Genomic DNA, 12,295 nt, shown 5'->3' with positions numbered 1-12,295 from the left:
GCCCCCTGCCGTCGTCCTTGTAGCCTCGCGGCTTTGCCGGCGGCCACTCGGGCGACGACGAGGCGGAGGAAACACTACTGGAGAAATGATCTTTCGAGGGTCGAGCAATTTCCACAATAGTCCCGGTTCTAATAAGAATCGGGACTAAAGATTGTTTTTAGTCCCAGTTAAAAAAAATTGATCTTTAGTCTCGGTTCATCCCCTGTCAGAAGCCTGCCAGGGGGCCGAGGATCTTTAGTCTTGTTTGAAACTACCAACCGGGAGTAAAGATTACCACTTTAATTCCGGTTGGTAGTACCAACCGGGAGTAAAGATCATTTAGATCTTTAGTCCCGGTTGGTACTACCAATGGGAGTAAAGATTTATCTTTAGTCTCGGTTGGAGTTACCAACTGGGAGTAAATATTTCTCTCCCATCTCTGATCGGTTAAGTCCTAGATAAGATCAGTTAAGTTCTCTCGATCTCTCCTCCCCTCAGATCCGATCTCTTCCTCCTCCCCTCCCCTCTCCTCCTCCCCCTTCTTCCCTTCCTCCTCCCCTCTACTCCCCCTCCTCCCTCTGCACGGCCGAGCGGCGGGCTGAGCCGCGGCCGGCGCGGGCGAGCGCCGGGCCAGGCGGAGGCCGGCGCAAGCGAGCGGCGAATGGCGGGCCGAGCTACGGCCGATGCGAGCGAGCGCCGGGCCAGGCGACGGCCGGCGCGGGCGAGCGCGGGCAGGCGGCTGGCGGCGGCGACGGCGGGTAGGCGGCCTGCGGCCGGCGGCGACGGGCGCGCGGCGGGCGGCCAGCGGCGGAGGGCGCTTGGTGGGGCCGCGCACACAGGCGGCGGCCGGCGTCCTTTTTTTGTGTGATTTATGATTTGTGATTCCCTAGATGTATAATTTCTAGAATTTGTGATTCATTGCATGGATCTGTGATGTTTTTATTTTGTGTGTAATTTATTTAAGGATTTGTGATGTATTTGATTTGTGTGTAACTTAGATTTGTGAGGTGAATGATTTGGGATGTTACTTGATTTGGGGTTTAATTTGGGGATATGCTTCTCACCCGATGCGAGAAAATACAGGGATTAACTATCATTAGTAAATTAACAATTAAAGAAGAAGAAAAGGGGATCAACCGGACGTGGCTCAGCTATCTTTAAAGATGAATCTTTACTCCCGGGTATCTGAACCGGGACTAAAGACTGCGATCTTTAGTCCCGGATTCCTTCTCCCGGTTCGCTACCCGGGAGTAAAGGGAGTTGCGAACCGGGAGAGATGTGGGGTTCTCCAGTACAGTGAAAGGGGTGGAAGAGAGGGGGCGGCCGAGTCGCCTCCCGAGCCGCCCTAGGGGAGAGAGGAAACCCCGATAATGATAATCTTGGATCAGAAATGCTAGTCAGCCATGTGGTGTGATACATTAAGCTGTGTTGACATATTTATTTTAAAATATATAATGCCTTATTCACGCTTCTATAGGCAACAAAGCTATTTTTTTTTTGGCAGAAGTAAAAGGCAGCACAATCTTATTACAGTTAGCCGATATTCAGAAATAATCAATACAGGTAAAATTACCGCCCTACTACATGTACTGTTTCTCATCAGTTCAGTGTTATGTTTCATCAGCATACATAGAGACAATATTTTCTTATAAAGAGGGCCAATTTACCTTGTGAGATATTGAGTAGTTAATTTATTCTAACTCTAATACCGATCAAAACTCACCCAAACTAAATTGTACGAAATGCTCCCTATCCAATTCTAAGGGGTTGCACATGTATTGGTTCAAAAATATGGGTTCTTTTTACAACCTTACCTATATTTTTGGTTTAAAATGAATAAAAATTCAGCCCACTATACTGAACCCTCAAATTTTGTAAGCTAAAAAGTTAGCACCCCTATATGTTTATAACATCATAATCAGCTTGCCTGGTTCGCCTTCCTCCACAACTTCATTAGGCACTATTTAAATTATTGGGCTATCAATTTATTAATAATTGAGGGCATTTAAGGTATTTTTGGATGAAATCTTGTACTCCACTGTTCCATTTCCAGTTGCACACATTTGCACTTAATCAATGCCACAGAGCCAAACCAAACGGACTTCCCGTTTGTGAATAGAAAACAGACTAGCATTTTGTCAATGGAAAATAAGGTACCTTTAAAAATGAAAAAAAAACTAAAGGATTTCTAATTATGAATAGGTATGCCAATAGAACATTGCAAATGATATGCTTCGCATAATGTTCATTCAATCAACTCAATAGCTTTGGAACTTTAAAAGGTGAAAAAAAGCCATTTACAAATAGAAAGCCTTACGAGGCATGCTTGGGATATAGGTTAGATGGCATCAAAACCAGCTAATTATACAAGTTTTTTTTTGTGTGTCCATCCACACGAGGAGCTCCATGGCGTGCCCATTTGGAGAGAAGAGGGAGAATGGGGAGGAATGAAATAGGGAGATAAAGGAGTGCGTCGTCAATATGTGCGACTCATGATCTATTTTTCTAATTGTAATATCACGTAAGCATCACCTCGGATGAAACCAGCGTTAAGACCGCTTATGGAGGCAAAATAAACTGGTGTTGATAATTGGGCCCTGTCAGCCCCAATTTTGCTCAGAACTATTGTTTAGATTTCGCTATCAACATTTACTAAGGGCATTTATGGCAATTTGGATGAAAGTTTCGACGGTAACAGCCAAACCAAACGGACTTTCCATTTGTAAATGGAAACAACATACTAGAGCATTTTGTCATTATTGTCAATGACAAATAATGAACTTTTAAAATGAAATTTCAATTTAAAACTAAAGGACTGTAACTATATATGAATATGCATGCCAATAGAACTTTATAGACAATATGTTACATAAATTGCATAATGTTTATTCAATCAACTCAATAGAGTTCGAACCTTACAATAGAAAAAAGAAAAAAAGCTATATACAAATAGAAAGCCTCGCCAAGGCATGTTTGGTATATAGGCTAGCTAACAAGCACACAAAGTTCAACGAAATGAATCAAAACCTGCTAACTATACAGGTTTGTTTTTCTTTTTATTCTTTGTATTATTATTTTATTGTCTGATATTTAACTCAAATCTCCCGCAAAACCATTCACTCATGATGCTACTGGTTAATTCTAGCCACCATGGTTTCTTTGCATGCTATCATCAATCTCCTCATCAAGGTCACCCGGATCATCAGTACCAGCAGCAGCATCATCAACATTACCAATGCCAACATTAGGATACTCCATTGCCGGAGGCTCAAGGTGATCAAGGATCAAGTAATTATACCCATCACCATTCAACCCCACTGAAGAGAACTGCAACAAGCCGTTGTGGATGAAGGGTGGTTTAGGCAGGTCCTTGTTGGAGATCCTACACAGCACCATCTCTTCCGTGAGATCATCAGTGGGAAGACGATTCACCGAAGAAGACAACGGCACTGCTGCTCTTGGAGAGTTCATGAGACGGTACTCATGCATGATCCATGATGTTTTGTTGTTGTTGTTATTGCTGCCCGATGGTTGGTGGTGGCCGAGGTAGAAGACGAACCTCCTCTTAACAGCGGTGGGCACCTCATGCTCACCGGCGACGACGAAGATCGTCTTCTTTGTGCCGGTGGGCTTCCAGAAACCCGACGGTGTCGTTCGCCTGGTCTGCACCTCTCGTGCCGCCATCGTGAAGAAGTACCGGTCATGATCTGATCCATACATTGCCATGGCTACAAACACCGTCAATATGTTGCATCAGTATCGCACTATCCAATAATCTCTTGGGTATGCAGTGACGCAGCCAGAAATTATCTAAGAGTAGGACTAAGGTAGGGCGTTACTAATGAGTTATTTATTTTTTCCCCAAATTTAAATGATGATTTAAGAGAATTTAACCATGATTTTGGAGGCAATAAGCCTAGGGCTTAAGCCTTACCTGTCCTTGGCCTGCCTCCGCCCTGCCTCGTATGCAAAGCGATGCTCCGGTGCTTTCTACTGGTAGTATTATACTACCAATATTATTAAGGGTAAATTAGTAATTTACTAATATAATGATTAGAAATTATTTTGTTATTTATGTTTTCTTCTTGGCTAAATTGTTCTATGATCATCCATTGCGCTGGCATCACAAAAGCCAAAAAAGAAAGAAAAAAGGGTTTCGTCACTACTAAATGACGACTATACCCTCCACCCTTATTTTTTTTTCGGACGATAATACCTATCCATGTTTTTACTACCGTAGTATAAGTAGATCTAAACCATTCGATCAAATAAGATTAACAGTTTAGATTGATTTCTACTACAAGTAGAGAGAACCGTACATAGCGAGGCTCATGCAAATGAAAGTGTGCATATACTATATAGCACCTGGAAGCTGCCACGGGTCTACGTTGTAAACGTCGATATCGGTGATGTCGGGAGTAACGCATGGCTGCGCAGCGGTACGCCTCTGCAAGTAGTCGACGACGAGCTGCTCGTCCGTCGGCTGGAACCGAAACCCTGGAGGCATGCGAGAAAATGCTAGCTGCGGTGTCATCGCCATGAATGAAAATATAGAATGTGTAGCTATGGAAGATGATGATAGTTTTATGTGTTTTGTGATGGGAAATTGATGGATCCATTGGGTGGTATTTATAGGAGGATTCTTTCAGGGATTTGGTGATGAAAAAGTTGTGTGCAAAGCACAGGGATAAGATAGCATGACATGGCATTCCCTGGACCCTGCTACCACCTTAGAGAATCGACAAGGTGACATGCTCTTTACGTTGTTTGTTTTCGCTTAAAAGTATGCTTTATTTCTTTCTTTTCTTTCTTTACTATGTGCGCTTCTGTATATGTACAGGTGGTCTACGATATACAGGTTGATATGTATAGGTTGCAGTTGCGTCGGATGCTTCATTGCCAACGGATCGAGTTTGGAGGGACTCATTGGACATGTAATGTCCTATTTGGCAATTTCAGCAATTTGGACGGAAAAAAAAAGTTAAAACCAACTCTTACGCGTGTACGTTGAGTTGAGAAAAGAGATGCAAAAAGAGATAGAAACCGATGTCCTGGTGGCACCACGCAGTCCTAGCTAGGGTGTGTTGTGCTCCCACGACACGTAAATGGTGAACTCACATGGGGGCTCCTTTCACGTTTATGCCTATCCAAAGATTTTTCTAGAAACACAGTACAAACGTAAATGCTCACAACACACGCACACTCACTCGTATGAAAGTACACGTGCACATCATATTTCTATGAGCACATCCGAAAGACTGGGTCAGTATATTTTGAGATTGATGAAGTTACCACGAACGCATAGCTATCGATGGTACATTGTCTACCATTAAAAGAATAATTAGCCGTAAATGCAAGCACCGCACGTGTCAAATCTATGATATGAAAGCACATTTCAGGTACATGCCTATCCAATATTTTGGCTCTACCAAGCACGTTGATACAAGAAGAGGAGATGTATTTGATAGTGTAGTGCTAAGGGGTGTGTGGTTTCAACCCGAGATTCTATATTCAATCTCGAACACGTTTATAATTTCTTTAAAGAATATTTAGAGGTACGTCGGTATCTAATTGTCACACACCTGCTTACCCCGAAGGCCAACAGTGACGTACACGACTGGTGGTGGTGCAGCACGATCAGTTTGCCTATTCAACGATCAACATAAAAAAATTTCAAATTTTTGCATTTTGTTTATCAGTTTGTGATTTAATTCTGTTTTCGCCTCGAATCCCAAAGCTGTACCTGATGCCATGTGTTATGATCACTCGGAGGTCTACAATCTTCTCAAAGATCGTGATGAAAAGACCCAGGTACTTTTTCTGTATAAACTACCCCTCCGTCTTAAAAAAAAAATCTAATCTTAACTATGAATCTGGACACATACTTATCCAGATTCGTATCTAAAACTTATCTTTTTACGAGACAGAGTAGTAAGAAGAATTTGCCCATTTAATTTGGTTCATCATCGGTTTCCACGATCTGGGTGGTCTTTATCTTTCAGCTTCAGAGAAATAGGACGACGTCAATGACAGTGTCCAATCCCGAGATAAACTGGGGGACGAATTGAACACAATTAGACCTTTAATTTGAGAGGTGTTTAAGTAATTTCTCCATCCCAATATAAATATAACTTAATACAGATATATAATGAAGGAAGTATAATAGAACTATAAATCTGGACAAGCTCTATACTAGATTATACGAAGTACTTTTTTTGTCCGAAGTAAGTATAATGATCCACAAAACTTACGTGTACTCGTTAAAAAGAAAAGGAATTATTAATTGAACCATTTGCCCTCGTCTCTCCCTACCAAGAATAGAGAGCCAAATATTACACAATAAAAACACAAAGTAATGTCACTTGATGGCACACAAGTTCTTACAAGCTTCTTCACCACCAATAATTAAATCACATAAACACACAAAAAAAACCCAGAGCTTTTTCTTGCCTATTTCCTCGCCTCACACCTCTTCTCTAATTATACCATCTCATCCTCCATATATAACCCTCTCCTTTCTCAATCCACGCACGTTAGCAATAGGGTTCTTTTATTTTCCCAAAAAAATCCAACCCTATTAAGTTTGTTTTTTTATTTAAACAATCAAGAAAAAGAAAAAAGAGAAACAAAGTTTCATGACAAATAGTATATAGTTATAGACAAAGAGAATAATATATAGGAAGATATATATCCATGGATGACCAGAGGCTCCAGTGGAGGAAGCCCGGCTCCTTCCTCCTCGTCGCCGGCGTGTTCCTGGCGGCGGCGGCCGCCGTGTCGAACGCCGGCATCGGCGAGTTCGACGAGCATTGGGAGAAGCGCAGGGTGGCGGCGGAGGCGGCGGCCAGGGAGGTGTACAAACCGGACCCCTTCAATGTCACCAACGAGTTCAACCACGCTGTCATAAGGCATGCCATTCACACAATTTTCGTTCAAATTTTGTCGGAATTCGTATTATGTTTCAAGTTTTTGTTCGAATTTAGTTTGAAATCGAGGGATGGAATCGTAGATTGCCATTATTGTTGCATGACAAAAGCACACGCGTTCAACAAAACTGTTTTAATCTCTCTAGGAAATATCCTTTTGTTACCGTACTCTACATTGTCAACATTTTTTTTAAAGTGATTTAATCCCTCGAGGGAATATCCTGTCGTTTCGTGCGTGCTATCTAAACAATCATAAAAATATTTGGTAAGATAGATTGCACAAACATGTAAGTTAAAATTCAACTTCTACAAGTTGTAACGAAAATAAAAATATATAGCTGCAAATCTACGATAACTATTATTTTCAGATTAATTTATTCTTTTGTTGCAACTTATAAAAGTTGAATTTAGTCTCGCATGATTGTGGAGTGATATATTTTATATTAACATATGTTGTCAATTTTTTCTTTCATATTTTTTTATAACTATTTATATGACATGCAAATAATAAGGGGACATCCCTTCCAGGGATGAAAATCCATATCTATTTTTTTTTTAGAATTTTCAACAGCCGTTTGCATTGAATTTGATTGAAAAAGGTGCATGCATGCATGAGGGGATATATAATTTCCTCGCGAGATATTAGACGAATCCATTAATTCCCTCCATGTGTTTGATTTGACGATGTAGATCGACGGAGCGCGGCGGCGTTCTCCGGCGAGAGCTGAGCGGGAAGAACAGCAAGTACAAGGGGCCGTGCCTGGCGACGAACCCGATCGACCGGTGCTGGCGCTGCCGCAAGGACTGGGCCACCGACCGGAAGCGGCTCGCCCGGTGCGCCATGGGCTTCGGCCGCGGCGCCACCGGCGGCGCCAGCGGCAAGATCTACGTCGTCACCGACCCCGGCGACGGCGACGCCGCCAACCCGCGCTACGGCACGCTCCGGTGGGGCGCCATCCAGGCGGCGCCGCTGTGGATCACCTTCGCCCGGTCCATGGTCATCCGCCTCACGCAGGAGCTCCTCGTCGCCAGCGACAAGACCATCGACGGCCGCGGCGCGCAGGTGCACATCGCCCGCGGCGGCGCCGGGATCACCGTCCAGTTCGCCCGCAACGTCATCATCACCAGCCTCCACGTCCACGACGTGAAGCACAGCGACGGCGGCGCGGTCCGCGACTCGCCCACGCACATCGGCCCCCGCACTCGCGCCGACGGCGACGGCATCTCGCTCTTCGCCGCCACCGACGTGTGGGTGGACCACGTCTCCATGTCCATGTGCGAGGACGGCCTCATCGACGTCGTGCAGGGCTCCACGGGGGTCACCATCTCCAACAGCCACTTCACCAACCACAACGACGTCATGCTCTTCGGCGCCAGCGACTCGTACCCACAGGTAATTAGACCATGTTTAGATGGGACTAAAACTTTTAAGTCCCTATCACATCGGATGTTTGGATACTAATTATACATATTAAACGTAGACTATTAATAAAACCCATCCATAATCTTGGATTAATTCGCGAGACAAATCTATTGAGGCTAATTAATCCATGATTAGCCTATGTGATGCTATAGTAAACATTCTCTAATTATAAATTAATTAGGCTTAAAAAATTTATCTCGCAAATTAGCTTTTATTTATGTAATTAGTGTGGTAAGTAGTCTATATTTAATACTCTAAATTAGTGTCTAAATACAGAGACTAAAGTTAAGTCTCTGGATCCAAACACCTCCTTAGTCTAACTTTTTAAATTTACGAAATTTGAGGGCTGAGTTTAAAACAGGGTGAGCTAAAATTTTATTTGTTTTTGACCTAAAGTTGTGAAAAAGAAAAACCATGGATCTTGATCCGTTATCACCCCTACCTGCAGGATAAGGTGATGCAGATCACCGTGGCGTTCAACCACTTCGGCCGCGGGCTCGTGCAGCGGATGCCGCGATGCCGGTGGGGGTTCTTCCATGTCGTCAACAACGACTACACGCACTGGCTCATGTACGCCATTGGCGGCGGCATGAGCCCCACCATCCTCAGCCAGGGCAACCGATACATCGCCCCTCCTAACATCGCCGCCAAACTGGTACTACTAGCTCCTTTCGTTTTAGATTACTTATCATTCTAGCTAGCGTTGAAATTTCTTATCAAAATAGTAATAATCGTTTTCCGGATTGCAAAATATTTTAGAGAGTGCTTTCCATCTCTAACCTTTATCAATACAACCGTGCACAACGGTTAATAAATAAGCTTTGGGAAATGATTAGGATGTAGTTAATGAGGTAACGATGTAATTTTCCACTTGTTTATGGGAAATTGGCTAGAATAACAAATAAGCTGAAACGGAGGAAGTAGCACCTACTAGTCTCGCGTTTCGTAGATCGTGTCGATACGCGAAAATCAATACCATTGTACTCTAAATACCATGTCGATAAAAAAAAAGGAAAATCATCGACTATATTATTTTAGAGACCATATCATTATCTAAACAGTTGATGTTTGTCATGGATTAGATCACGAGGCACTATGCGCCGGAGTGGGAGTGGAAGAACTGGGCGTGGCGCTCGGATGGAGACCTGTTCATGAACGGCGCCTACTTCCAGGCGTCCAACGGCGCCATCAACAGGAAGGTCAAGGGCTCCGACATGGTTAAGCCCAAGCCAGGCTCCTACGTCAGGAGGCTCACACGCTTCGCCGGCGCGCTCTCCTGCCGGCCCGGCGAGCCGTGCTGATCCGCCGGCGAGATGACGTCACGTAGGCATGCAGCTGAGCGACCACGGAGATCATCATCAAGAAAAAAATATAATGGGGAAAGAAAATTAAACATTTGGACGACATAGAAGGGTGACAAATGGAAGGGTAGCCAGGTTAAATTTCCTGTCCATTTTGTCTTGAAATTGAGTGAATTTTGGCATGTTCGTATCTGCGTATTTTCAAGAGGGGCCAGGGATTATCCACGACATGTACTATCTCTATGTAAAAATGTAATACAGCATGGATGTAACGATTGCTCTTTGCGATCACCAATGACCAAAAAAAATGTAAAATATTGTTAATGTTCGGTGTGTGAAGGGGGGTGCTACAGAAATGTTTCAGGACTCAAGAGAGTTAAGGAGTCGATCCCAAAAAAAATAGTAGAACAAAACTCTCCCTGTTGAGTTCTTGGTACATGAGTGCATCGAGAGCAAGGTTGAATGCTTCATTTCTGATTCGATCACTTCATCTTTGTCAGAAGCCTTCCTTCAATGCATGAACTCTACTTCTGAAAGAGGGTGGCAACTTATTGATTGCTGTGTCAATTTCCTGAAAAGGATGTGGTGAAACGTTTATGATGAGCAAAACTTGAAGACAATAACAAATTTACTTGTAAAGAATGAAATACAAACATGTCTCCTTTTAAGAGGAAAGGAGGATATGCTGCAAGAAAAGTGGCACATTTTGCCTGCTCATAGTGATGGCATTAAAAATTAACAATATTGGTGAAACTTGCTTCAAACAAAAAATAAATCCACAGAGTTGAAACAAAGCATACATATTACTAATTGAATCAGGATAAAATGATATAAGTTAAATTGGATTACAACAGAGATAGCTCACCTCTGCGGTATAACGAGCAGAAAAGTGGATTAGCAGAATAGCTTTGTTTTCAAGTTTGTCACACTGATTCAGTATCTGCATACATAAAAAAATAAGGGCAAAATTAGCAATGCTAGGTGAAATGTTGTTCTTCCACAGAAATATGAAACAAGCAAAATTTGGGAATAACCTCAAACAGATGGGTGTGCCCATATTCTCTTGCATGCTCAATTGTAACAGAGTCATCAACAAAAGTACTCTGCAATTTCCAGAGCACATTTCACTAAGTTAAATTTGGAGATAATTAAATTTTCTTCAGGAGAAGAAGGACAATAAATATTCAGTATGGAAACTGAAACATGCTTCAGGCAACATAGTTCCCACTAATTGCTGCCAATTGGTTCCACAAAAAAATGGTACTCAGTTATCAGTTAATATGGATTTGGAATCAATCTCTCCTGAAAAGCGAAGGCTGTTGCTTTTCCTTCTGTTGATAAAATTAATCTTGGTAATATACAGATATACGTGCTTGAATAAACAGTTTCCATCCTTTTTTTCACTCAGGCTGAATAGTAACAATGACAATTGACAACAAATTAACCATATAGACGATAAGAAGCAATACCTCCACTACAAGAATTTTCGCCTTTAAAACATCCGCATTATCAGGATCAAGAATGAAATCTGCCATCGTATCTCCGGTAAAAGCAATCTCAGGCACCGTCAATGTATTCGTAATCTGAAAAACAGAACCACGCACAGCATCAACAACATCACTAAATTGTGAATTGTGATCCATTTCATCCAGACATCCACAATATCAAAAAAAAAAAAAACTACAGACCTCCACACCTGATAGCTTCAGCCGCTTGATCTCGCTCCCAGGGAGGCCAAGATACTCTGGCTTGAGCTTTTGCTTCACCGTGTATATCACATACCCCTACAATCACATCACATCTCAACCAAATTCACCACACATTTCCGACCAAATCAATCAATCAATCAATCAAGAACAATTCATCCAGAACTACCAAGAACTGATGAACCCTTCACCTGGCTGGGAATGGCGTGGTAGGTCTTGAAGGCCTTCACCTTGAGGTCCCTCCTGAGCTCGTGCTCCTGACCAATCTCGAGGGGGACGAGGTTGTGGCTGAGCTCGGACTGGTCCATGGAGCGGTGGAGCTCGAAGAGGCGCTCCACGGGGTCCCTGAGGCAGGCCGGGATGAAGATGGTGGGCGGGCGCTGCCGGTAGAGGCCCCGGGTGGCGACGTACATGGGGAGGCCGCCGATGTGGTCGAGGTGGGCGTGGGAGATGAAAAGGAACTCCTGCGAGACGGCGCGCTGCGGGCACCGGCCGATGTCGAAGGCGGAGCTCAGCGTCGGGAAGATGACGCAGGTCTCCTGCCCGCCGATGGAGATGCCCTCCACGGGGTAGCCCTCGACGGTGAGCGGCGGCGCCTTCGCCTTCGGCCGACCCGGTGGCGGCGCGGTGGTGGAGGTCGCCGCCGGCGATGACTTGCCGCTGTTCGCCATGGCGCCGCCGCCGCCGCCGCCGTGGTGGGGGGGTTGGTCCGGCACGGCCCGTTTTGGCACGAAGCACGATGGGCCGGGCCGGGCACGGCCCAAGTCAATGTCTACTCAGTCGACTACTGCTAGGCGTTGGATTGATATCCAACGGCCCAGGATGCTTCTTCAACATCTAGCCTGTAAGAGGTTGGAAGGGTGAACACATGTGGGAGCTTTTGGTTCCTTACCACATTACCGGTTTTTCGCGAACACGCAAAAGGATTGCACGTCAATATATTAGCTTACGACATTACCG

At 44.0% G+C, this 12,295-nt stretch overlaps 3 protein-coding genes across 3 annotated transcripts; 1 reads left to right on the top strand and 2 right to left on the bottom strand.

Annotated features, from left to right (window-relative positions):
* Positions 1-3,120: 3,120 nt before the first annotated feature.
* LOC127761359 (NAC domain-containing protein 23) lies at positions 3,121-4,519 on the bottom strand. The gene is made up of 2 exons (XM_052285640.1): positions 4,345-4,519; positions 3,121-3,707 (listed from the first exon to the last, which is right to left on the bottom strand). The coding sequence occupies exons 1-2, from the start codon at positions 4,517-4,519 to the stop codon at positions 3,121-3,123; spliced, it is 762 nt and encodes a 253-aa protein (XP_052141600.1).
* A 2,007-nt stretch (positions 4,520-6,526) lies between these two features.
* On the top strand, positions 6,527-9,953 carry LOC127761212 (pectate lyase-like). The gene is made up of 4 exons (XM_052285465.1): positions 6,527-6,887; positions 7,596-8,298; positions 8,777-8,983; positions 9,411-9,953. The coding sequence occupies exons 1-4, from the start codon at positions 6,673-6,675 to the stop codon at positions 9,627-9,629; spliced, it is 1,344 nt and encodes a 447-aa protein (XP_052141425.1). The 5' UTR covers positions 6,527-6,672; the 3' UTR covers positions 9,630-9,953.
* LOC127761213 (nuclear ribonuclease Z) lies at positions 9,895-12,055 on the bottom strand. The gene is made up of 6 exons (XM_052285466.1): positions 11,527-12,055; positions 11,318-11,413; positions 11,099-11,212; positions 10,664-10,732; positions 10,495-10,569; positions 9,895-10,200 (listed from the first exon to the last, which is right to left on the bottom strand). Exons 1-6 carry the CDS (start codon positions 12,004-12,006, stop codon positions 10,126-10,128), a joined length of 909 nt encoding a protein of 302 aa, XP_052141426.1. The 5' UTR covers positions 12,007-12,055; the 3' UTR covers positions 9,895-10,125.
* Between the last annotated feature and the right edge of the window lie 240 nt (positions 12,056-12,295).

The sequence above is a fragment of the Oryza glaberrima genome, chromosome 2 (genome assembly GCF_000147395.1).
Source record: "Oryza glaberrima chromosome 2, OglaRS2, whole genome shotgun sequence".
In the NCBI taxonomy this organism is placed as follows: Eukaryota; Viridiplantae; Streptophyta; class Magnoliopsida; order Poales; family Poaceae; genus Oryza; species Oryza glaberrima.
The sequence above is the reverse complement of the archived record's forward strand: the minus strand, read 5'-3'. Positions and strand labels throughout refer to the sequence as shown.

What these genes read in the sequence shown, in the direction of transcription:
- LOC127761359 (XM_052285640.1), bottom strand. Translation starts at nt 4,519, where the DNA reads ATGGCGATGACACCGCAGCTAGCATTTTCTCGCATGCCTCCAGGGTTT. An exon ending in AGACCCGTGGCAGCTTCCAG is followed by an intron (nt 3,708 to 4,344) that starts GTGCTATATAGT and finishes CGGTGTTTGTAG; the next exon opens with CCATGGCAATGTATGGATCA.
- LOC127761212 (XM_052285465.1), top strand. Translation starts at nt 6,673, where the DNA reads ATGGATGACCAGAGGCTCCAGTGGAGGAAGCCCGGCTCCTTCCTCCTC. An exon ending in TTCAACCACGCTGTCATAAG is followed by an intron (nt 6,888 to 7,595) that starts GCATGCCATTCA and finishes TTGACGATGTAG; the next exon opens with ATCGACGGAGCGCGGCGGCG. An exon ending in CCAGCGACTCGTACCCACAG is followed by an intron (nt 8,299 to 8,776) that starts GTAATTAGACCA and finishes CCCTACCTGCAG; the next exon opens with GATAAGGTGATGCAGATCAC.
- LOC127761213 (XM_052285466.1), bottom strand. Translation starts at nt 12,006, where the DNA reads ATGGCGAACAGCGGCAAGTCATCGCCGGCGGCGACCTCCACCACCGCG. An exon ending in GGCACACCCATCTGTTTGAG is followed by an intron (nt 10,570 to 10,663) that starts GTTATTCCCAAA and finishes TTATGTATGCAG; the next exon opens with ATACTGAATCAGTGTGACAA. An exon ending in CTGCTCGTTATACCGCAGAG is followed by an intron (nt 10,201 to 10,494) that starts GTGAGCTATCTC and finishes CATCCTTTTCAG; the next exon opens with GAAATTGACACAGCAATCAA.